General features: G+C 36.7%; 1 protein-coding gene across 1 annotated transcript in view; it reads left to right on the forward strand.

Annotated features, from left to right (window-relative positions):
• The window catches only part of LOC106476998 (periostin-like), a gene marked incomplete at its 5' end in the record, with an annotated part of 6,884 nt that extends 6,392 nt beyond the window's left edge, over positions 1 to 492 (forward strand). The window contains one exon of the mRNA XM_013937606.2: positions 157 to 492. Within this exon, the coding sequence (XP_013793060.2) occupies positions 157 to 305 (149 nt within the window). The remainder of the gene's footprint in view (positions 1 to 156) is intronic.
• Positions 493 to 1,371: the final 879 nt, after the last annotated feature.

Consider the following 1,371-nt stretch of genomic DNA (forward strand, 5'->3'; position numbering starts at 1 on the left):
ATAGGCCTAAATAAAATGTTTTTTAATTGTGTACCAGTTTAACGTTGAATATTATTTATGATTTTAACATATTTAATTGTTTGATAAGAAAACGTTTTTATTACATATTTTATTTACTTTTATCTTATCGTGCCTTTTTTTACTTATATTTTTCAGATGGGACTATTACCGTTAATAACGCTAGAGTCGTCGAATCTGATATTCTGACTGGAAATGGCGTTATACATGTTATTGACCGTGTTCTTGTGACGTCATCAGAAGTAGATGTGTTTAGTAACAGGTTCCCAGGAGGTATAATCTCCTAGAATTTCTACTCTTTTTTAGGATATTTTATTATAATAATGAGAAAACAATTATTCGAAAAAGTTATATAGCATTAATACGTGATATTTCCATACGTAGTCAAAAATAAAGTAAAATATATAAATTTCATAAGGTGTGTTACGTTCTGCTTCAACCAGAATGTTACTAATATTTCAAACAGTTGTAGGTAGATTGTTTGGGAACTTGTGTTGGATTTAGCATACTTGTTATGTCAAAAGATTTCGCAAGACACCTAGTTATTACGTTAGCGTTGTTAAGTATTTTGTTAAAAAGTGTCATCCGATTGTAGAGTAACTCATCAATCACAAAGTTGATTCTATTTAAAGGAGAATAAATCTTGAAAAAAGTTGGCAAATATGAGGTTCTGTGAACTTCTTTGATTCTCGGTGAAATGTTTTAGTTTCTTGTCTTCTTTGTAACATTTGTATTGTTATTTAAAATATAAAGCGACAGTCACGTGTCTAAGAGTTAAGTTTCATTGACAATACCGTCCGCTCTCGTCATACCTGTAGGTAAGTGTTATCTTCCACATATCCTCAGAAAATAGTTACATGATAAGTTAGCCAATACACCTGACGGATCAGTCCATACTGTTTGTATTGGAGAACCAGAACCCTGTGGGATCAGTCCATACTGTTTGTATTGGAGAACCAGGACCCTGTGGGACCAGTCCGTAATGTTTGTATTGGAGAACCAGGACCCTGTGGGATCAGTCCATACTGTTTGTATTGGAGAACCAGGACCCTGTGGGATCAGTCCGTAATGTTTGTACTGGAGAACCAGAACCCTGTGGGATCAGTCCGTAATGTTTGTATTGGAGAACCAGGACCCTGTGGGATCAGTCCATACTGTTTGTATTGGAGAACCAGAACCCTGTGGGATCAGTCCATACTGTTTGTATTGGAGAACCAGGACCCTGTGGGATCAGTCCGTAATGTTTGTATTGGAGAACCAGGACCCTGTGGGATCAGTCCGTAATGTTTGTATTGGAGAACCAGGACCCTGTGGGACCAGTCCGTAATGTTTGTACTGGAGAACCAGAACCCT

Source organism: Limulus polyphemus, unplaced genomic scaffold (assembly GCF_000517525.1).
Source record: "Limulus polyphemus unplaced genomic scaffold, Limulus_polyphemus-2.1.2 Scaffold12482, whole genome shotgun sequence".
NCBI classification, from domain to species: domain Eukaryota; kingdom Metazoa; phylum Arthropoda; class Merostomata; order Xiphosura; family Limulidae; genus Limulus; species Limulus polyphemus.